Source organism: Schistocerca piceifrons, chromosome 2, assembly GCF_021461385.2.
Source record: "Schistocerca piceifrons isolate TAMUIC-IGC-003096 chromosome 2, iqSchPice1.1, whole genome shotgun sequence".
Lineage (NCBI taxonomy): Eukaryota > Metazoa > Arthropoda > Insecta > Orthoptera > Acrididae > Schistocerca > Schistocerca piceifrons.
In genome coordinates, this window is record NC_060139.1 from 40885122 (window position 1) to 40908213 (window position 23092).

Genomic DNA, 23092 nt, shown 5'->3' on the forward strand with positions numbered 1-23092 from the left:
CATCAATACCAAATTCTTCCCCTTCCTCACAATAACCATTACCGTCAGCCTCTTGCAGCTATCTAATCTGACTACTTAGACCATGATCTTCCATTACAATACTCGTTTCCCGATGAATTCCACTTTTTGGCTCAACAAATGTTAGTTTCAGCAAAAGTTCCAGTATCAATTGGAACATCACTTCCAGTATCAATTGGAACATCACTTACAAAACCAGACTCAGCATCAAAACTGGCGGCATCTCCAACATCCACTGAATCATCAGCTTCAGAAACACCTTCAGCATCCACTGAAACAGCAGCTACAACTACAGATACAAGAAGTATGGTGGCACGTCCAGGAGTAAGAAATACAAGGAGCAGGAAACGTGTAATTCTTAAGGATTTTTGGTACCCAGCCTCGGCAAGGAACAGCCGGTAACATTGGGAAACATGAGTACAAACTCCTCTCAATCTAATTTCAATAATTTAAAAATAATGAGCCTTAACATACAATGCATTAAAAATAAAATATTAGAACTTGAGATTGCAGCCAGTGAAGCTAGTATAGATTGTATTTGCATTCAAGAACATTGGTGCATGAGTTATGAACTAGAAAATATTTGCATTTCCCCATACAAATTAGTAAGCCATTTTTGCAGGAAGGAAACAAGACATGGCGGTGTTTGCATTTATGTAAAACCTGGAGTAAAGGTTAAAAATATGACTGTAACTGAATCCTTGAATGAAGAAAAACATTTTGAGGCTGCAGCAATACAGTTGAATATGCAAAAGAGTAAATTAATAATAAGGTCAGTGTAAAGATCACCATGTGGTGATCCTGAAATTTTTAGAAATAAGTTAGAGGCATTGCTCAAAATATTACATCATAAAAAATCAACAATAATTATAAGTGGAGATTTTAATGTCAACTTATTGGCTGAAGGTGCATCCAAAGATCAGTTCCTGAATGTTTTACATAGCTTCAATTTGTATCCACATATAACTAACCCTACAAGAATAACAAACTCTTCAAAAAGTCTCGTAGATAATATCTTCACAAATATAGATGCCATAGATATATATGTAATATATGTTGACCTAGGAATATCTGATCACAGTGCACTTATCCTTAAATTTCCCATAGCCCCTGTGACCAAAAATAGTTCATACCAAATGTACAAAAGAACCTTCTCCACAAATTGTTGCAGTCACTTTATAAATACACTGACTAACCAATCATGGGCAGAAGTACTGTTACAAACTAGCACAAACACTGCATATGTTTTTTCTTCCCTGTTTATGTTGAATTTTGAAATGTGTTTTCCTAAGAAACTTGTCAAAACAAACACATATGGGCATACACATGCTAACTCCTGGATCACAACAGGTATTAGAAATTCCTCCAGGACCATGAAAATGCTTAACTATAGACTGAAAAGTTGGACTGACGCCAAGTTTAAAGAATATGTAACAAATTACAAAAAAATATGTAGAAAAGTAATTACAAAAGCAAAATTACTAAGTAATAAATCAAAAACTATTTGGGAAATTGTGAAAAGGGAAACAGGTAAGGGCCTCAAGGATCAGGAAATAGTACTCAAAAATAGTGAAAATATTGAATTAAAAGATGAAACTCTGGCAAATTACATTAATAATTACTTTTTAAGTGTACCAGTGTCATTAAGTAAAAACTTTACTAAACATGAGAAATTAACAGCCCCAAAAGTAGACAGTAGTATGTTGTTAATTCCCACAAATGATAATGAAATATTAAAGGTGATAAAGAGTCTAAAATCAAAAATGTCTGCAGGTGTGGATGAAGTGCCTGTGTCAATAATAAAAAAAGTTGCCCAACAAATTATAAAGCCCCTGGTACATATTGCCAATTTGTCTTTCAGCGAAGGTGTGTTTCCTGAGAGGTTGAAAATCTCTAAGGTTAGACCTCTGTTTAAAAAAGGAGATCCATACAAGGTAGAAAACTATAGACCAATATCCCTTCTCCAATCATTTTCAAAAATTCTAGAGAAATTAATGAAAACCAGACTCATAAATTACTTAGATGCTCACAAACTTCTAAACTGCAATCAACATGGCTTTTGCTCAGGCCACAGCACAGAATCAGATATCCATGCCTATACCAAAGAGATTGTCAGGAGCCTCGACACTAAAAAATGTGTAGTGGGAATTAACTTAGATTTATCTAAAGCTTTTGATACAGTAAATCACAAAGTTCTGTTAAACAAGATGGAGGCAATGGGTGTAAGGGGAGTTGTGAAGCAGTGGTTTGAATCTTACCTTCAAGATAGAACTCAGGTGGTAGAAATCATCGCAGAGCATAAAAATCAGAAAATCAAGTGGGTCTCAGATGCAAAGAAATTGGGAATAGGTGTCCCACAGGGCAGTGTTCTCGGTCCTTTATTATTCTTGCTTTATATAAATGACATAAAAAATCCTAATATTTCTACCAAAATAATGTTGTTCGCAGATGACACTAGCATAATTATAAGTGATGTTAAAAAATCATTAACCACCACAACTGATATAGTCCTGAAATATATTCAACATTGGTTTAATGCTAATGAGTTAACACTTAATCTAAGTAAAACAAATTATATACAGTATGGCAAAGCAACTCAAGATATGGACCTCCAGTTAAAACTAAGGGAGAGTGTACAATCCACAAAGTTTTTGGGCATGCACATTGATCAAAACTTAAGCTGGAAAGACCATCTCAAGTACTTATCCCACAGGCTCAATTCGGCATGTTTTGCATTGAGGATATTATCTAGAGTATGCAGCACAGACTGTACTAGACTAGTGTATTTTGCTTACTTTCAGTCCATCGTGTCTTATGGCATAGTGTTCTGGGGTAAAACTAAATCAAGCTTAACAGATATCTTCAAATTTCAGAAAAGAGCTGTACGAATCATAACACATAACTCTCCAAAAACTCATTGTAGGCCCCCTTTCAAAGAATTGAAAATACTCACAATACCATCGCTGTATATTTTTAAAAGCATTATGTGTACAAGAGCACATATGAAAAATCTACATACAAATGAGGACTGCCATAATTATAATACTAGAACTCGTAAGAATTTGTATGTAGAAAGGGTAAGGGCAACACAAACCCAAAAGCATGTAAGTTATTTTGGAATAAAACTCTACAATGCTCTGCCAGTGTACATGAAGGCAATACTAGATGGAGTAAAATTTAAGACTGAACTTAAAAATTACCTTTTAAGCAAAACTTTCTATGATGTAGATGAGTACTTTGATTGTGTGTAAATTTATTACCAAAAATTTTAATTTGTATGTCTAAACTTGTACTTTTAAAAAATGTCTTGAAAGTGATATTCCATTATTATGTCTGTAGTACTTGTACTAGTATGATAACTTTGTTGTGACAATTCCTACAACATGTAAATGATATACAGGTAGATGATAAAATGAAATGAAAATGAAATGAAATGAAATTTTCATATCACCCCAGATAAAATTTACATTGGCCTTAACAATCCAGTTCATATCTAGTATCAAGTTTTCATTCGATTCATCAAATACTAAGCATCCTTGTGTAAATTGTACATCATTAATCTTAAATTCAAGTAAGACTTGTCTGGTAATCAGCTTACTGCTTTTTCCTGTTGCCCCTTTTATCCTTACCCCTGTTATTATAAATTCTGTGAAATTTTTATTATTTTTGATCCTGTCTCTTAGCTTTCTCAATATTCCTGTAATTGGGCTGCCTGTATCGAGAAGACAGTTTCCTTTTCAATCATTAATCTCTACTACAATATATGGACTTACAAATTCTTTACCCATTTCATTGTCATCATTTTCAGATAACAAATCCTCTTCTATATCCCAAAAATTCACCCCTTTATCACAATCACTACTTTTTATTACAGATTCTACACATTCACTAATCATATTACCACCAGGAGACTGTTCCATATTTTTCATGGCAATTTTATTCTCTGAGTACACACTTTGACAAATTTCACTTTAAACCTTACACTTTTGAACACCATACTGACATTTGCTACTATAGTCATTGACTTCACTTAGTACTCTATGACTAATTAGATCTTCTTTTCCATTTTCATAAACATCAACTGGTAACATTAATCTATCAGGCACTGCTCTACTTGTTTCTAACTCATTACTCGAACACATACCAGAAATTCCATAATCATTCAGCAGCAAATCATCAACTTTAACTTCTACATATACCATCCCGTCTAGTTCTGTAAGTAACATATCATCAACATCCTTATCATCATCATCTGAAACACTCTCATTAGAAACATCACCATCACACTTAATATTATTTTCAATACCAAACTCATTTCTCTCTTCACACACTTCTTTAACAACCTCAACACTGTGACTACTCTGTTCTGCCACATCCTCATTTCCCTGTCTATTATCTACTGCAATTTCATCTGGAATTACTCTGTCATTCTCACTTTCATTGCCTAGCACATGAACATCAGCTTCCACACATACATCACCAGTATCAGCATTTTCACTCATTTCACAGTCACTCAACATTCTCACTAAACCATACTCATCAGATCTGGCAGGAAGTTTCATATCAGTGTACAATCCACTGCAGAGTGAAAATCTCATTCTGGAAACATCCCCCAGGCTGTGGCTAACCCGAGTCTCCACAGTAGGCTATCCTTTCTTTCAGGAGTGCTGGTTCTGCAAGGTTTGCAGGAGAGCTTCTGTTAAGTTTGGAAAGTAGGCGAAGTAAAGCTGTGAGGATGGGGTGTGAGTCATGCTTGGGCAGCTCAGTTGGTAGAGCACTTGCCTGCGAAAGGCAAAGGTCCCGATTTCGAGTCTCGATCTGGCACATAGTTTTAATTTGGCAGGAAGTTTCATTTACAGTAATTCCATCTTAATACTTTCTTCACACTGTCTCACTTTCAGAGAATGTTTTCATTAACAGTTTTTCTAACCAGAGTTTGTAGTTAAAAGATGACTGCATCATAGTTTGTTGCCAGCCCACAACCCAAAAACAAAAAGTAAGTCACTTGTATTGTTATACAAGATTACTGAAAATACTTTTCTCATGAAAGGTGAAATGAAGCGTCTTTTGGTGGTACTGTGGCAGAAAAAATGACAGACTGAAACAATTGATCACTAAACTCAGTGGTGACTTCTTCACAGTGACAGCAAACTTTTCATCTACTTATAATCAGTCAAGTACAGATGTATTAGATTTTGACAAATGGGCACAGATTACAGAACCAAGAACTATTTTTTCAAAAGAAATAGCCCCCCCGAAAAAAAATCCAAAAACTTACACTGATGAGTCATAAGTCTCCTAGTTCTACTCGTGTTACCTAGAAGAGAATGATAATCTTATGCTAACTATACAGCACTGTTCTTCAGACATATTTATTATAATTTGATTAAACAAGGCCTTTTTTCAGTACCGGTAGACATAATCATGAAGAATTTAATGTCAAATGTGAAAATGGATATAACCATTTTACCTCTAATAACAGATCAATTTCATTATTATCAATCTTACAAAAATAACTTACTTGAACTAGGATACTTGTAAAACAGATTCCTTTATAAATCTATTGCCAGTGCCAGATAAAAGGTTTGCTTGCATACTTTTCTGTTTCACTGTTACAAATGGCTGAATGGTCACAATTATTTATTTAAGATGATGTGGCATGGTCCGCAGTAGTTTTTGTACACCACTCTGGCATTGTTTTCTAAAACAACCATACAACACATAGAGGTGATTAATGAGTCAGACACAACCCTCTTCCTCAATACAAGTTGTTATGTTAGAAAGGGGTGTTCTGTTACAAACTCTCACTTACAGGTTCTGAGTGAGCCACCTTACCCAGTGTATACCTCCCTCCTGCTCAATGAAGAGTCTGTTAGTTCTCAAAGCTACGTAGTCTGTCCCTTTTGCTTTCACATATGTCTACTGGTGGAACTATAATTTTGATCTTTTAAACATTTTGGAAGATGGCTATTAAAACCTGTCAAGTAATGTATAAAGGCCAGATATCAACCAGTTTCAGTCACAAATCATCTTCACAGATCAGGGTTAAAAGAGTTCATGCCACATCATCGCATCTGTCATGGCCACATCTCATATGTAAAGCATATCATGAATTCCAATATAACACACAGGACTTCTAAAGGCAGATTAGTGTGTTTGCCTTTAAAAGGCCACCCATTGCCTACAGCATTACATCATCATAGGAATATTTCATTAATATTAAATAGATTTTGAAGACAGTATTGTCCAATTTTATGACCAGGATCTTTGACAGTAATGTTCAGTCCATGCAAGCTATCATGTAAGTGGTTTATTCTGACCACTGGAGGCCATATAGTGGCAGTCAGTCTCCATTACTATCATCAAGCAAAACTGCAGTGCAAAGATCAATTTCCAAGCCACCCCATCCATTACCATGGTATCTGTGGTGAGCCTTGCCACAGTGCAACTATCAATATTTGCAAGCCATCGCTATAGCAGCCAAATATAGCTGTCTCTGCTCTAGCGAGTACATATAAACGCCCACAGGGGGCAGCCTGTGTGCAATAAAACTTACAGCATGCCTGTCATTCTGTTTCTTTTAATTAAATTAATTATGACACAATTAGAATTGCGAAATTAAATTATGTAATTTTTGTATTTATTTTTCTTACAAATTCAACTATACCAATCAATATAGCATACCTCATGCATGATGGGTTGTCGATAATGTAATACTACAGGCAATGGGCAGAGCTTACAGTATATAATTTCGACAAAAACAGTCTTATTTGGCAGTGACCTCCTTACTAGTATTGATCTTGTTCCATCTGCCACCAACAGTAGCCATAATGGGTGTAACATATTACTTCTTCATCATTGTAGCTTACATGTTAAACATTGTTTAGCTCTATTTTCAACGCTGTATACTGTATATGTATTATTACTGAATGGCAGTGGGGAAAAGTGTGAAGATTGTCTGAGGAAAGGGCTGAATATGATTGTTAACAAATAAAAAATCTGAAGACGCCATCAAGATTGTTTTTATTTGGTTTTTAGCCTTTTATACCAATCGCTGCTTTGCTTACAACCATGTGCAATGTAATGAATACTACTCCTTGCTGGATGGCTGCAGTGTTTCCACTGCAGAGTTGGTAGCCATCTCTCATGCTCTTGAGCCTATTAATTCCTGCACTGGTGAATCCTTCCCTGTCTGTAGCGACTCCTTGAGCAGTTTACAAGCTGTTTATCAGTGTTTTCCTTATCATCTCTTGGTCCTGATGATCCAGGATTCCCTTTTCTCCATCGGACAGTGCAGACGCATGGTGGGCTTTGTCTGGACCCTCTAGTCATGTTGAGATCCCAGAGAATGAATACATTGGCAGGCCGCCTCTTGAGATTCGTATTCTGGCACCAAACCTTCAGTCAGCATCATGCCACCAAATTCTAAGGATTTGGAATTCTTTGGACTATCCTAACTTATTCAGCCTGCAGTGGACTCTTAATCCTCCACAGTCACTACAGTGGTGTTGGCAGATGATGACTCAGTGGCTGACCTGATTTTACAGTTTCTTCATGATAAAGGTTTTTATCATGTTCTCTAAGGGATGGTGTCAGCCTTGTCAGCCCATTGAAAGTTTGACAGGACACCCTGTTGCCTCCTCTGCCCTGACTGGGCAATGGCTGTCTGTGCTTTGTGGACTCCTCCAGACTTTGCCCTATCTGTTCTTCACTTTTCTCCTCTTTCTCTTTCTCACATGTTCTTGCAGTTTCTGCCTTTCAGGGCCTTTGGCTGCTCTCTGGATTGGGCATCTCACCAGCCTTTCCTCCTCTCCCTCTTTTCTTCTTCTTTGTTCTTTCTCTAGCCCTTGTTAACCTCTGATAAACCTGGTGATTTTCTTTCCTTTTGTTTCATGCACTAGTCCTTTCTATGATTTGTAGTATTGTCTTTTCTGTTCTTGGTAAGAGGGACTGACGACGTCATAGTTTTGCCCCTTTAAACATTGACCAACCAATTGAGTTGACTGTTAGATTTCAAGGACAGTCATTTGTGAACTTTACTTGATAACTGTGTTAATAATTTACTTGCTACATGTTAATAATTGTGTTTAATCACTTAAGTGCTAGGTTATTGCACTCAGACACATTATAGGACATCAACTGAGTGTAGTACATGGCTAGCTGTTTATCGGTGCATAAATTATAATAGACTACACTTGATCTGGCCATAAACAGTAGTTCATTCAGCAACTGAAGTGCAAGCAAAGTGTTTTCAACTCCAAATCCTTTGTGGGTCACATTACTTGTAGTATACTGGCTCCTCCACCAAATTCTCAGCCAAATTTGGTGGAGGTGCTGCTACCAATGGCATATTTGCATAGGTAAATGTGGTTATGCTTCAGATTCATTGCAGAAACCAAAGGAGAATGTTGACAAAATGCGTTACAGGAATAAAAGCAATCTCACAATTGACGAACATAAAAAGTGGTGACCCAGCACCACAAGATCTGATGACAAAGATACAGTTCTCCAAAACATGTAGTGTACAATAATAATAAGTGTACAAATAGAACTGTTGTTTTATAATGAAGAAGAATGTGGTCTTCCTTGCAACAAGCTAGAAATGGATCATCAACTTTATATAGTGTAAGTAAGGAAGCTGCAACCCTTTTCAGAGTAAAACTTTCTTGTTAGTTTCACTGTGTCACATTTAGTTCACATAAACATAAATAGTTGATAGCAGTTAGCAATTCATTTCATAATGGGTGCTTCACTACATTTGTTTATACCTTGGTTAGTGCCAAGAACCCTGTAGTTTCTTTGATTATTGTCAGAGCATAATGAAGGAATGAATGAGTGTCTGAACAGTACAGTTGCCATAACAATAATACATATAATGCATAGAAATATTTGAAGTCAAGGAAATCAGTATGATATTTGAAAAATCAGTGATGGAATACAAACAATGGAATGAGGAAAGACAATTACTTACCTGAATTAGGTTTTCTGTCTCTTTCCTAAATCATTTCAGGAAAGATAAATAATCTACTGTGGAGTGAGTGGATGTCTTCTCTCATACTGTCATTAAAATTGGAGAATACACTACATTACTGATGAGCAATCTAGTTGTAGTTCAACATAGGGAGCATTTGAACAGAATCTTTAAAATAGGTCACACACAATACTGGCATGGTATGCACTCTGCAATACTTCAGGGAAGATAATTGGTGTGACAAACAATAGCTCTGTAGCGCAGATGTTGATTTTCAAATGAAATACTTTGCTCTAAATAGGTCTCAAATAGTTTTATTTGTTATTCAAGTTTCCCTGGGCAACAATTCATACAAAATTATTTGTTTGTTTTCAAATGTGGTGTTAAAGGGAAACATTGTACTAATTTTTCTAAATTACTGTTGATATTAGGCTAGCATTTAACTATAGGGCACACTCAATTTATATTAAGTGTATTCTGTTGCAATTGTCAATGTTGAAAAGTCAAAAAATTACAAAATCTATGTATTTATCAATATTATCATAAGAAATATGCTTTTCAACAAATTTACATCTGTTCCATTTTCATATCTTAAGTTGGATTTTTTATTCCTACAGAAAGCCTGAAATACAACCAAATGGAATACCTGAATCAACAACCAAACCACCAAACAGCAGCCTTGGCTCACAGTTCCAGTCTCCCTCTACACAACTTGGCAACACTTCATGTCAGGAAATGAGGGGGCGTATTAGTGAAAAGAGTAAGTTCAATTTTTCTTACAGTTTTTTAATTATCAGTTGTTGCAGTTAACTTATGGACAGACTGACTGATGGTTCTGTCTATCTATTTGTCTAAGAAAAAATTTACATTGTAGGCATTTGAAATCAATATGGCTTAAAATTTACTTCTGATGCAGTAAATGGCAGTCAATTTTTTAAAATGTAATTATATTTCTTTTTCATAGTTTTAGTTAATTATTACTTCTATCTACAGTTACATAGATACTCTGCAAGCCACAGTACAGCTCGTGGTGGTGGGTACCTTGTATCACTACAAGTTATTTCCTTTCCCGCTCCACTCACAAATAGAGCAAGAGTAAAAACAACTATCTATACATATCTAAAAACAAAGATGATGTGACTTACCAAATGAAAGTGCTGGCAGGTCGACAGACACACAAACAAACACAAACATACACACAAAATTCAAGCTTTCGCAACAAACTGTTGCCTCATCAGGAAAGAGGGTAAGGAGTCATTCCAATCCCGGGAGCGGAAAGACTTACCTTAGGGGGAAAAAAGGACGGGTATACACTCGCACACACACACACACATCCATCCACACATACACAGACACAAGCTGACACATTTAAAGACAAAGAGTTTGGCTAAACTCTTTGTCCCCAAACATGCCCGCCCGCGCCCGCACATGCGCGGATGGATATGTGTGCGTGTGTGCGAGCGCACACCCGTCCCTCCCCCCCCCCCTCCCCCCCCCCCAAGGCAAGTCCCCCCGCCCCCGGAACCGGAACGACTCCCCACCCTCCCCACCAAACCCCCCCCCCACCCTGACGAGGCAACAGTCCGCTGCGAAAGCCCGAACCTCGTGTGCATGCCCGTGCCTGCCCGTGTGTCCGTCGACCCGCCAGCACCCCCACCCGGCAAGTCGCATCATCTTTGTTTTTATATCTAAAAACAATGATGATGCGACCCACCAAATGAAAGCGCTGGCAGGCCGACAGACACACAAACAAACACAAACACACACACAAAATTCAAGCTTTCGCAACAAACCGCCGCCCCACCAGGAAAGAGGGAAGGAGAGGGAAAGACGAAAGGAAGCGGGCTCCAAGGGAGAGGGCAAGGAGCCACCCCAATCCCGGGAGCGGAAAGACCCACCCCAGGGGGAAAAAGGGACGGGCACACACTCGCACACACACACACATCCATCCACACATACATAGACACAAGCAGACACATCTAAAGACAAAGAGTTTAGGCAGAGATGTCAGTCGAGGCAGAAGTGCAGAGGCAAAGATGTTGTTGAATGACAGGTGAGGTATGAGTGGCGGCAACTTGAAATTAGCAGAGATTGAGGCCTGGTAGATAACGGGAAGAGAGGATATATTGAAGAGCAAGTTCCCATCTCCGGAGTTCGGATAGGTTGGTGTTAGTGGGAAGTATCCAGATAACCCAGACGGTGTAACACTGCGCCAAGATGTGCTGGCCGTGCACCAAGGCATGTTTAGCCACAGGGTGATCCTCATTACCAACAAACACTGTCTGCCTGTGTCCATTCATGCGAATGGACAGTTTGTTGCTGGTCATTCCCACATAGAATGCGTCACAATGCAGGCAGGTCAGTTGGTAGATCACGTGGGTGCTTTCACACGTGGCTCTGCCTTTGATCGTGTACACCTTCCGGGTTACAGGACTGGAGTAGGTGGTGGTGGGAGGGTGCATGGTACAGGTTTTACACCGGGGGCGGTTACAAGGGTAGGAGCCAGAGGGTAGGGAAGGTGGTTTGGGGATTTCATAGGGATGAACTAAGAGGTTACGAAGGTTAGGTGGACGGTGGAAAGACACTCTTGGTGGAGTGGGGAGGATTTCATGAAGGATGGATCTCATTTCAGGGCAGGATTTGAGGAAGTCGTATCCCTGCTGGAGAGCCACATTCAGAATCTGATCCAGTCCTGGAAAGTATCCTGTCACAAGTGGGGCACTTTTGTGGTTCTTCTGTGGGAGGTTCTGGATTTGAGAGGATGAGGAAGTGGCTCTGGTTATTTGCTTCTGTACCAGGTCGGGAGGGTAGTTGCGGGATGCGAAAGCTGTTGTCAGGTTGTTGGTGTAATGCTTCAGGGATTCCGGACTGGAGCAGATTCGTTTGCCATGAAGACCTAGGCTGTAGGGAAGGGACCGTTTGATGTGGAATGGGTGGCAGCTGTCGTAATGGAGGTACTGTTGCTTGTTGGTGGGTTTGATGTGGATGGACGTGTGAAGCTGGCCATTGGACAGGTGGAGGTCAACATCAAGGAAAGTGGCATGGGATTTGGAGTACGACCAGGTGAATCTGATGGAACCAAAGGAGTTGAGGTTGGAGAGGAAATTCTGGAGTTCTTCTTCACTGTGAGTCCAGATCATGAAGATGTCATCAATAAATCTGTACCAAACTTTGGGTTGGCAGGCCTGGGTAACCAAGAAGGCTTCCTCTAAGCGACCCATGAATAGGTTGGCATACGAAGGGGCCATCCTGGCACCCATGGCTGTTCCCTTTAATTGTTGGTATGTCTGGTCTTCAAAAGTGAAGAAGTTGTGGGTCAGGATGAAGCTGGCTAAGGTAATGAGGAAAGAGGTTTTAGGTAGGGTGGCAGGTGATCGGCGTGAAAGGAAGTGCTCCATCGCAGCGAGGCCCTGGACGTGCGGGATATTTGTGTATAAGGAAGTGGCATCAATGGTTACAAGGGTGGTTTCTGGGGGTAACGGATTGGGTAAGGATTCCAATACACTTTCATATGGGCACTAATTCCTCATATCTCACTTTCATGGTACATACATGCAATGTACGTTGGTGGCAGTAAAATCATTCGGCAGTCAGTGTCAAATGCCAGTGCTCTAAATTTTCTCAAATTGTTTCTGAAAAAGAATGTTGACTTCTCCCCTGGTATTCCAATTTAAGTTCCCAAAGCATCTCCTTAACATTCTTTTTGATCAGACCTACCAGTAACAAATCTAGCAGCCTGCCTCTGAACTGCTTCAATGTCTTCGTTCAATCTGACTTGGTACAGATCCCAAACACTTGAGCAGTACTCAGGAGTAGGTAGCACCAACATCCTATATGCAGTCTCCTTGACAGGCGAACCACTATTTCCTAAAATTCCCCTAATAAACTGGTCAGCCATTCACCTTTCCCACCACAGTCCTTACATGCTTGTTCCCTTTCATATTGATCTGCAATGTTACACCAGATATTTCAATGATTTGACTGTGTCAAGCAGGACACTAGTAATACCGTATCCGAAAGATTACAGGTTTATTCCTCCTATCCATCTGCATTAACTTACATTTTTCCACATTGAGCAAGCTGCCGTTCATTGCACCAACTAGAAATATTGTCTAAGTCATCTTGTATCTTCCTACAGCAACTCAATTTTGACACCTTACTGTAAACTACAACATCATCAACAAAGAACCAAGATAGCTGCCCATCCTGTCCAGCATCTCATTAATAATTTATGTGTATGGGGAAGAAAAGTGCTCCTGTCACGCTTTCCTGAGGCACTACTAACAATATTCTTGTGCCTGATGAACACTCGTCATCGAGGGCCATATACTGGGTTCTATCTTTGACCCACTCGCATATCTGTGAACTTAACCTATATGATGATACCATCATTAGCTGCCTGCAATGGGACACCATGTCAAATGCTTTCCATAAATCTAGAAACATGGAATCTGCCTGTTGCCCCTCAGCCCTTGTTCAGTATGTAACATGTGAGAAAAGGGCAAGCTGAGATTTGTACGAGTGATGCTTTCTGAAACCATGTTGGTTCGTGGACATAAGGTTATGAGTCCCAAGAAAGTTTGTTAATCTGAACTGAGAATATCTTGAAGGATTCTGCAGCAGACCAATGTTGGGGATATTGGTCTGTAATTTTGTGGGACCGTTCTTTTACCTTTCTTACATACTGGAGTCATCTGTGCTTTTCTCCAGTCACTTTGGACTTTGTGCTGCATGAGAGATTCATGATAAATGCAGGCTTGATAGGGGCCAGTGCTATAGAGTACTATTTGTAAAATGAACATGGATTCCATCCAGACCTAATGACCTATTTGCTTTCAAATATTTCAGTTGTTTCTCTGTGCCAGGGATGCTCATTACTGTGTTATCCATATGGGAGTCTGTCTGATGGTTAGTGACAGTATGTTTGTATGATTCTGCTGTGTGAACAGTTTCTTGAATTTGAAATTTAAAATTTTGGCTTTTGTTTAGCTGTCTGCGACTGCCATGGAAGACTTATCAGCAAGGATCTGAATGGAAGCATTAGACCTGCTTAGCAATCTTATATAGGACCAGAATTTTCTCAGGTTCTCTGCCACATCTTCTGCTAAGGTGTGATGCTAGTAGTCATATGCTTTGCACATAGTTCTTTTGACAGACACATGAATCTGTACTAACCATTGCTTGTCAGTTGTGCATTCTCTTCTGCTTCCTCAGCATCTTCCAGATCACATCCTTTATCCACTTACTAGTCACATAACTTTCCAGACTATGAATTCCAGTCTACTTAAACTTTGCTCATAATTCCTCTACATCCATAATACTGGAACTAAGTGATGTCAGTTCACTGTCTACATGAGATGCTAACAACTGTTTGTGTGCTCTATCTGATAGAAAAACTCTCCTTATAATGACATTATGATTCCTAATTCTAGTTTCTGTAGGACACTGTTGATTACATCCAGCATGATTGTATCTATAAGGTCTAAGATACTTCCTTTGTGTGTGACTCCTGAGTTAACTGCTCAATAGTAGTTTTCATAAAACTAGTTCAAAAGTATTTTGAATGACTGTCTGTCTATACCCCCTGCAATGAATCCATAGACATCCCAGTATATACTCGGTAAGTTAAAACTGCCTCCAACTGGCATTCCATGATTTGGGTATTTATGCACTACTGACCATAGACTTCCTTTGAATGACTTTAGAACTGTCACAGGAGAATCAGGTGGCTGGTAAAAACATTCAACAATTAAGTTGCTTTCACCTATACCTCTTAAATGATACCAGACAATACTTTTTCAACTGCAATATCACAAAGATAGATTAGAGGCCATAGGAGGCTATGGCCTCTGGTCTGTCTTTGCTATATACTTTCCATGACTCTCTGAATATCTCAGCTCTCCACTTCAGGTTTTGAACCAGCTCTTGGTCCCAAGAATAATATGAGTCTCAGATCTTTCATGGAGACCAGTAAATTTAGGAACTTTATTACAAATACTACAACAGTTTATGATATAATTTTGTCAGTCAAAGGGCTTTTATTGTGAATGCTGTCAGGCTTACCTTGCTGTTTAGTGATTTGGGAGTGTTCATCAGAACATTTCAAACTACCGTCTAGCCTAAAAAAACCTCACATGCACTCCACATGTACTTTGCTACCCGAGTAGCTGCTTCTTTTGTGTAGCACACTCCTGACCTATCAAGGGAAGTTGTACAAATAACCACATGATACTGCAGGTCCAGGAATCTGCAGCCAAGGCATTACAGAGTTAATGAAGCCTTTGGCTGAGACCCTTCTTGTGGTCCAAATCAAACATCCTCGATCAACTCTAGGAACAATGTGCAAATTGTAAGCTCTGCCTGCACCCCACACATTGGGCCAAAAGTCTACACCACCTCCACCAGCTGCCTGTATGAACTGAGGATGATCTCAGAACCCACACAACAGGCATCATTGGTTTTGATGTGAGGCACAACGTGTAGACGATTGTACTCTGCATGCTCAATAGCCGCAGTGAACCCCCCTCTACATCTCAGATGAGGTCCCTTGCAGACATGCGGAGTGTACATTGGGTTTCTTCCAGTCCTGAACACTATCTGCCTAAAGTTCTCCATAATGCACCTAACATTGGTGTTCAATAACTAGTAAACCCTTCCCCCTCGAGTGCCTGCTTGCACCCTTCTGCAGAACTAGTAAATGCCTTGCAAGCAAAGCTTGTGGTCAAAATAAGTGGCAACTAAGGTGTCCTATGTAATGAGCCAGATTCTCCATGCTACACCTTGAGGCAGCAGCCTGAAATTGACTGAACATGGCCAAAAGCACATTCAGCTGTCCACAAACTGCAGGTAGCTGCTCCTTCACCCACACACGTCATACACACATCCTAACCATCTGACAAGACTAAGAAGTAAACTATGAAAGCAGACTGAATTGTAGATATGCAACTTGCTAGCCTCCTGATGTGCCATCATTGATGCTGATGCATTAATGAGCTATGTAGCTTGCTGTTTGATGAGCAAATACACATTGTAAACAGTACTTCTTATAAGAAGTAACCTGTTTTATGTTTTAATTCAGGCACTCCGTTACCCAGTAAAAACTTTTATTTTGTGAATAATCTTTGTTTTGTTTTGAAAGAGTAGCCAGTATCTATGTCTTTTATATGTTGTGGTAAATTATTATATAATATAATGGCATTGTACAGTTACCTCTGCAGAGTTTTAATTTATGTTTTATATGTCCAGAAACAAATTGTAGCAGTTTCTGGTTTTATAATCATGTACTAAGCAATTTTTAACGTAGTGGTCAATACGTATTGACATACATAACACTGTCAAAAATATGTTCATAAAGTACCCTCAATATTTCAAGCATTTAAAAAGTTTGAGGCAGTGAGCCATGTTTCTACTCTTTGTCATTAGAGCTCTTTTTTGCAGGCTGAATACAGCTTAAATATTTTACTTATTTGCTCCCCAAAAATTATGCCACAGCTAATAACAGAATGAATAAAAGCAAAATACACTGATCTGATACATGAAATACTATATACTGATGTAAGAATTCAGATGGCATAGCATGCTGTAGACATTCTATTACTCAGTATTTTCCCATGTTCTGCCCACCTTAACTGACAGTCAACATATATTCTCAGAAGTTTTGTGCTTTCCACACATTGTGTAACTTCATTATTTAATTTTAGGTGATTGTAGTCTGGCTATTTGTTACAAGTTTGTAGTGCTTTTCTCCTGTATATTAAGGGTGACTTTATTGTTTATTACACATTCATGTATGTTGCTAAGTGTGTCTTCAGTTTTCTCTCTTAGTGCTCCTAGTAATCTACTAGTGATCAGTACATTAGTCATCTACTAACAAAATTGTTTGACGATGCTTGATATTTTGTGGGAAATCATTTACGTAATAAGAAACAGAACTGGACCTAGCACAATACCATGCAGTACCTGTGTTTTTACGTATTTAGGGTCATAATAAGTAGGTTTTTTCAATATATTTGGAGCTACTTGATACGTATCTAAATTCACTTAACTGCACTCTGTTTTATAGGAATGACTGGAATCACTTTTTTCACCCCCCGCCCCCCCCCTCCCCCCCACTTATTCACAGTTCGTCTAGATTATTTAACAATTTTTTGTGCCCAACTGTTTCAATGCTTATGTTAGTTAGAAGTATATACCTTTTGTATATTTTCCGCTACATAAGTTGGTGTTGATTCAGTACCTTTTCCTGATTGGAAACCAAACTGCATTGGAAAGGAGGTCATATTTATTTAAATACTGCAAAAAGGTGGGAATTTAAGGAGATGGGACCTGGATAAACTGAAAGAACCAGAGGTTGTACAGAGTTTCAAGGAGAGCATAAGGGAACAAATGACAGGAATGGTGGAAAGAAATACAGTAGAAGAAGAATGGGTAGCTTTGAGGGATGTAGTAGTGAAGGCAGCAGAGGATAAAGTAGGTAAAAAGACAAGGGCTAGTAGAAATCCTTGGGTAACAGAAGAAATATTGAACTTAATTCATCAAAGGAGAAAATATAAAAATGCAGTAAATGAAGCAGGCAAAAAGGAATACAAACGTCTCAAAAATGAGATCGACAGGAAGTGCAAAATGGCTAAGCAGGGATGGCTAGAGGACAAATGTAAGGATGTAGAGGCTTATCTCACTAGGGGTAAGATAGATACTGCCTACAGGAAAGTTAAAGAGACCTTTGGAGAGAAGAGAACCACTTGTATGAATATCAAGAGCTCAGATGGAAACCCAGTTCTAAGCAAACAAGGGAAAGCAGAAAGGTGGAAGGAGTACATAGAAGGTCTATACAAGGGCAATGTACTTGAGGACAATATTATGGAATGGAAGAGGATGTAGATGAAGATGAAACGGGAGATATGATACTGCGTGAAGAGTTTGACAGAGCACTGAGAGACCTGAGTCAAAACAAGGCCCCGGGAGTAGACAACATTCCATTAGAACTGCTGACAGCCTTGGGAGAGCCAGTCCTGACAAAACTCTACCATCTCGTGAGCAAGATATATGAGACAGGCGAAATACCCTCAGACTTCAAGAAGAATATAATAATTTCAATCCCAAAGAAAGCAGGTGTTGACAGATGTGAAAATTACCGACCTATCAGTTTAATAAGTCACGGCTACAAAATACTGACACGAATTCTTTACAGACGAATGGAAAAACTAGTAGAAGCCGACCTCGGGGAAGATCAGTTTGGATTCGGTAGAAATATAGGAACATGTGAGGCAATATTGACCATATGACTTATCTTAGAAGCTAGGTTAAGGAAAGGCAAACCTACATTTCTAGCATTTGTAGACTTAGAGAAAGCTTTTGACAATGTTGACTGGAATACTCTCTTTCAAATTCTGAAGGTGGCAGGGGTAAAATACAGGGAGCGAAAGGCTATTTACAACTTGTACAGAAACCAGATTGCAGTTATAAGAGTCGAGGGACATGAAAGGGAAGCAGTGATTGGGAAGGGAGTGAGACAGGGTTGTAGCCTCTCCCCGATGTTATTCAGTCTGTATATTGAGCAAGCAGTGAAGGAAACAAAAGAAAAATTCAGAGTTGGTATTAAAATCCATGGAGAAGAAATAAAAACTTTGAGGTTTGCCGATGACATTGTAATTCTGTCAGAGACAGCAAAGGACTTGGAAGAGCAGTTGAACAGAATGGATAGTGTCTTGAAAGGAGGATATAAGATGAACATCAACAAAAGTAAAACGAGGATAATGGAATGTAGTCAAATTAAGTCGGGTGAGGCTGAGGGAATTAAATTAGGAAATGAGACACTTAAAGTAGTAAAGGAGTTTTGCTATTTAGGGAGCAAAATAACTGATGATGGTCGAAGTAGAGAGGATATAAAATGTAGACTGGCAATGGGAAAGATAGCATTTCTGAAGAAGAGAAATTTGTTAACATCGAGTGTAGATTTAAGTGTCAGGAAGTCGTTTCTGAAAGTATTTGTATGGAGTGTAGCCATGTATGGAAGTGAAACATGGACAATAAATAGTTTGGACAAGAAGAGAATAGAAGCTTTTGAAATGTGGTGCTACAGGAGAATGCTGAAGATTAGATGGGTAGATCACATAACTAATGGGGAGGTATTGAATAGGATTGGGAAGAAGAGAAATTTGTGGCACAACTTGATTAGTAGAAGGGATCGGTTGGTAGGACATGTTCTGAGGCATCAAGGGATCACCAATTTAGTATTGGAGGGCAGCGTGGAGGGTAAAAATCGTAGAGGGAGACCAAGAGATGAATATACTAAGCAGATTCAGAAGGAATTAGGTTGCAGTTGTTACTGGGAGATGAAGCAGCTTGCACAGGATATAGTAGCATGGAGAGCTGCATCAAACCAGTCTCAGGACTGAAGACCACAACAACAACAACAAAAGTTCATAAGTCTATCTTTTTATTTTAGTTTCTATTGTTTTTTCAAAGCCAGAAAGTAATGAGTGGCATACAATTTTCTGTATTTTCAGTGTCATCCTTTTTGAGGAGAGGTAGTAATTTAGCATATTATAAGTAGTAAGAAAAGCAACACTGTTTTTAAATGATCAGTTTATAATGTCAAATAATAGTGATGTTAGGTTCTTAATACAGTTCTTAATTAGACAAGTTGGTACTTCATCCTAACCCACAGAAATTTTGTTTCTCCATTTGTGAATTGCTTTGTAGACTTCCTCCTTCATTGTGGGCAGTAATACCATTGAATGCAGAACATATTTGTTTGGCTTTGTGGCATAAGTGGCTGTTTGAATTTCTTCCTGCAATTTTCTTCCTATACTGCTGAAGTGGTTGTTTGCCACAGTTGCATTATATTGTCAAAAATGCATTATTTTTGTTGTCATATAGTGTTTATTTACATAGTTTGCCAAATCATTTGAATCTTTTAATAGAGTGCATTTGTCCTTGATTTTTACATTTGATTTTTTCAAATTTCTGGTACCTGCTTCCTGCTTCACAGACTTCCATACTGCTTTGTTTTTGTTTTCAGCACAAGTATCCATTTGGAATTATGAGCTATCTTTGCTGCAAGCAGCATTTGCCTGTATATTTGACTGTACCATTAATAAAAGTACAGAAGACTGGATTAGATGGGCTGTTTTTAATAGACTGAGGTACTTGAGTGTTTGAGACACTTTCTGTGATGCTTATTCTCATCCGTTTGTTTCGTTCCACTGTAGACAATGGACATAATATTTTAAGAAAAATCTCTTCAAATTTTAGTTCGAACAGAGTCACGAATCTTTTAAATTTTGACTTGCATCTACTTCTGTGCATACTGCTTCCTGTGTTTGCTATTCTATTTGTTTGATAAACTCATGAGTTTTTGGTTTATAGAATTTCCATCTACATATATGCATTTTCTTTGTTTTTACTGCAGCCACTTTAGTACTTACAATGTGACTGGAATGGTCAGATAATCCTAGATCTACTACATTCACACTACAGTTTACTTTACCTGAATTTGTTAGCACATCATCAATAGCTGTTGCTGACTGGTCTAGTAATCTTGTTGCAATAAATTGAAACTTTGAGTGATGCTTAAGAAAATATTACAGGTTGCATCAGTTTTCGGTGTATTTATATTTAAGTCTCCACATATCAGGAAGTTGCCCTTTACAGTGGATATTATATCAAGAACCTGATTTAGTTTATACAAAAATATATTATGGGATTCTGGATATGGATCATAATATATGTAATAAACTGTTCCCAAGGTATCTATATACAGATATATTTTACCATAAAGACTGATACAAATGAATACTGCATGAAGTTCAAAGGTGGACTGAATTAAACATGGCGGCTCGTCAGAGCAGTTAATATTCCAAAGATTGTAATTTGTGTGGTCGATGTGACCTATCAATGCCTCACAGCCCCCCCCCCCCCCCCCCATCGCAGTACTATGAGTACTATGAGACCTGAGGGGTGGTCGTGTAGGTGTCAGCGTCGGCGTGAGTGGTGCGAGGCGGCAGGCGCATGACCGGAAGCTCCATCTCCATCGAGGTGGCGTGCAGTGGGCGGCTGCTGGTCCAACTCATAATCCAAAAACCAGCGGAGGAGTGGGGCGGGGGGATGATGTGTCGGCCAACTCGGGAGTAGCGGTATGGGAGAGGAGGCACCTTGTGAGAGTGCCTTCTCCAAATGCGGACTGGGCCATTGAAAGAAATGAAAGCTCGAACACATGACGGGTTGCACTCTTGTGCAAGGGACAAATTGTCCACTATCTTGACATTGAGTTCCTCAGTGAGGGTCGGGTCTGTGCTGTTGATGAGCAGTACAAGCACACAATTATGTAATGCCATAATCGACATGTCATTGACACGGTCAGTTGGTATGTTGCAGTGAAAAACAAAGGATGGGGCATTTGCATCTCTATTGCCAGAAATGTCTTCAAAACCTGTGAATGGGGGTGATGATGACATGTCAGAGGAACCTGCGAACTGCAGTGGTGAATCATTCTATGGATGGAGCAAACCCAACTGTAGTTTGAATGGACTTGTTAGCAAGTTCGTCAAAAGAACATGTGCTCAGGCAGTCTGACTGGGATGGCAGAGGGGTGTTGGAGTCTACAAAGACAGTCTTAAGCCTCTGTAAACGGTTTGCAGGTGATCTTCTGTCATAATGTCAAACGTCATCTCACCCTTCCATAGTACTTCAAAGGGGCTGAGGTAAGGGGTTTGTAAGGGTTGTCTGACAGTCATCCCTGAACATGACATGTGAGCAAGAGCTGAGTGTGGTCGGCACGTAAGTGTCAGGTAGGGAATGACTGACAGGTGGGTGTAGCTGTCTGTTTCTAAAGTGTGCATGCAACATTCTGATAAAGTCTGGGAAGGAGGGGGAATCCCCGGGATCTTGGGGGAGAATTAGTTCCCCAGGTAAAACCGGGTTTTCGCCAAAAACGAATTCGGAAATCGTCCCATGTAAATCTGGTTTACATGTAGAACATAGGCCCACAAACACCCACGGAAGCGCTTCGGACCAGAGATGGTCGTGACACCTGAGTGCAGTTTTAAGGGTGCAGTGCCATCATTCCACCAACCCACTGCTTTGTGGGTGGTAGGCTGTCATATGGATCTTTTTAATACCACAAAGATTACAGAGAATTGTAAAAAGTGCAGATTCAAATTGTTGACCCTGGTTGGTTGTGATGGTGGACAGACAGCCAAACCTAGCGATCCAAGAAGAAACTAATCCTTTGTCCACAGTTTCTGCTGTGATGATGGGTCAGGGGACGGCTTCCACCCAATGAGACATTTGATCTATTGTGGGCAGGATATACCTATGGCCCTCTGACAAAGGCAGGGGACCTATAAGGTCGATACATACATGACGGAAGTGTCACTTAGGGATGTCAAACTTGCCAAGTGGTGGAGAGGTGTGACGTCCTATTTTGTTTCGTTGACAGGAAATGCAGCTGCATGTCCATGTTTGACAGTCCCGTTTCACATCTTCCCACAGAAAATGCTTGGTGACAAGGTGAGTGGTGGCTCAGATGCTGGGGTGGGTGAGATTATGCAAGGTATCAAAAACCTCTCGGCACAGCGTGACTGGGAGCAAAGGCCGCAGAATGCCCATAGAAGAGTTGCACCACACTTCATGTGAAATGCCAGGGAACTGAGCCTTGGTAAACAGGAGCGAAGACTGCGGGTCCGTGAGCAAAACCTGAGTGTCCTCGTCTGAAGCCTGTAGCGTGGCGAGGTTGGATAAATTGACGATACTTGAAACGGCATTGATCCGCAAGAGGAAATCAGTGGGGATGTTCTCCATGCCTTTGATGTAGCGTACGTCCATAGTAAATTGAGAGACCAGGTCGGAGTGGCGGAAATGTCAGGAGAGGGGGGGGGGGGGGGAAGATCCTCTAGCAGGTTGCAGAAGGCATCCTCCAGTGGTTTGTGATTAGTAAGAATGAAGAAAGGAAGGCCCTCGATATCAGTGCAGAAATGTTTGATGGCCTCGTGCACCGCCAGAAGCTCTCTATCAAAAGCAGTATATTTCTTCTGTGCTGTAGACAGTTTTTTGGAGAAGAAATGAAGTGGTGAAACCGTGTCACCTTTGCTCTGTTGTAAT

General features: G+C 39.6%; 1 protein-coding gene across 1 annotated transcript in view; it reads left to right on the forward strand.

Annotated features, from left to right (window-relative positions):
* Positions 1 to 23092, forward strand: part of LOC124774617 (serine protease snake-like) — a 217153-nt gene that overhangs the window by 38325 nt on the left and 155736 nt on the right. The window contains exon 3 of the mRNA XM_047249495.1: positions 9607 to 9749. Coding sequence (XP_047105451.1) covers positions 9607 to 9749 — 143 coding nt within the window. The remainder of the gene's footprint in view (positions 1 to 9606; positions 9750 to 23092) is intronic.